Raw genomic sequence first — 278 nt, 5'->3', positions numbered from 1 at the left:
GGCCCCACATGACTTATGGGGTGGGATTGGGGGGGCCCGGGGAGGGGGGGATGGTAGTTATGGGGTGGGGGCACCCAACTGACCCCCTCACCCCCCCCAGGATTCGGGGCTGCGTCTCCACTACGTCACCCGAGGTCCCACCACGGCCCCCTTGATGTTGCTCCTCCACGGCTTCCCCCAGAACTGGTGGGTGGCAGCCGGGAGATGGGGTGGGGTGGGGCCACCAAGGGCCACCATCGTCATCGTCACCTTCATCCCCCCCCCCCCCCACAAGGAGG

General features: G+C 68.7%; 1 protein-coding gene across 1 annotated transcript in view; it reads left to right on the top strand.

Annotated features, from left to right (window-relative positions):
* Positions 1 to 99: 99 nt before the first annotated feature.
* Positions 100 to 278, top strand: part of EPHX3 (epoxide hydrolase 3) — a gene marked incomplete at its 3' end in the record, with an annotated part of 1,475 nt that continues 1,296 nt past the window's right edge. The window contains exon 1 of the mRNA XM_014960091.1: positions 100 to 186. Within this exon, the coding sequence (XP_014815577.1) occupies positions 155 to 186 (32 nt within the window). The remainder of the gene's footprint in view (positions 187 to 278) is intronic.

This window comes from Calidris pugnax, unplaced genomic scaffold (assembly GCF_001431845.1).
Source record: "Calidris pugnax isolate Ruff unplaced genomic scaffold, ASM143184v1 scaffold498, whole genome shotgun sequence".
Taxonomy (NCBI): Eukaryota; Metazoa; Chordata; class Aves; order Charadriiformes; family Scolopacidae; genus Calidris; species Calidris pugnax.
This window is presented reverse-complemented; position numbering and strand designations above follow the sequence as displayed.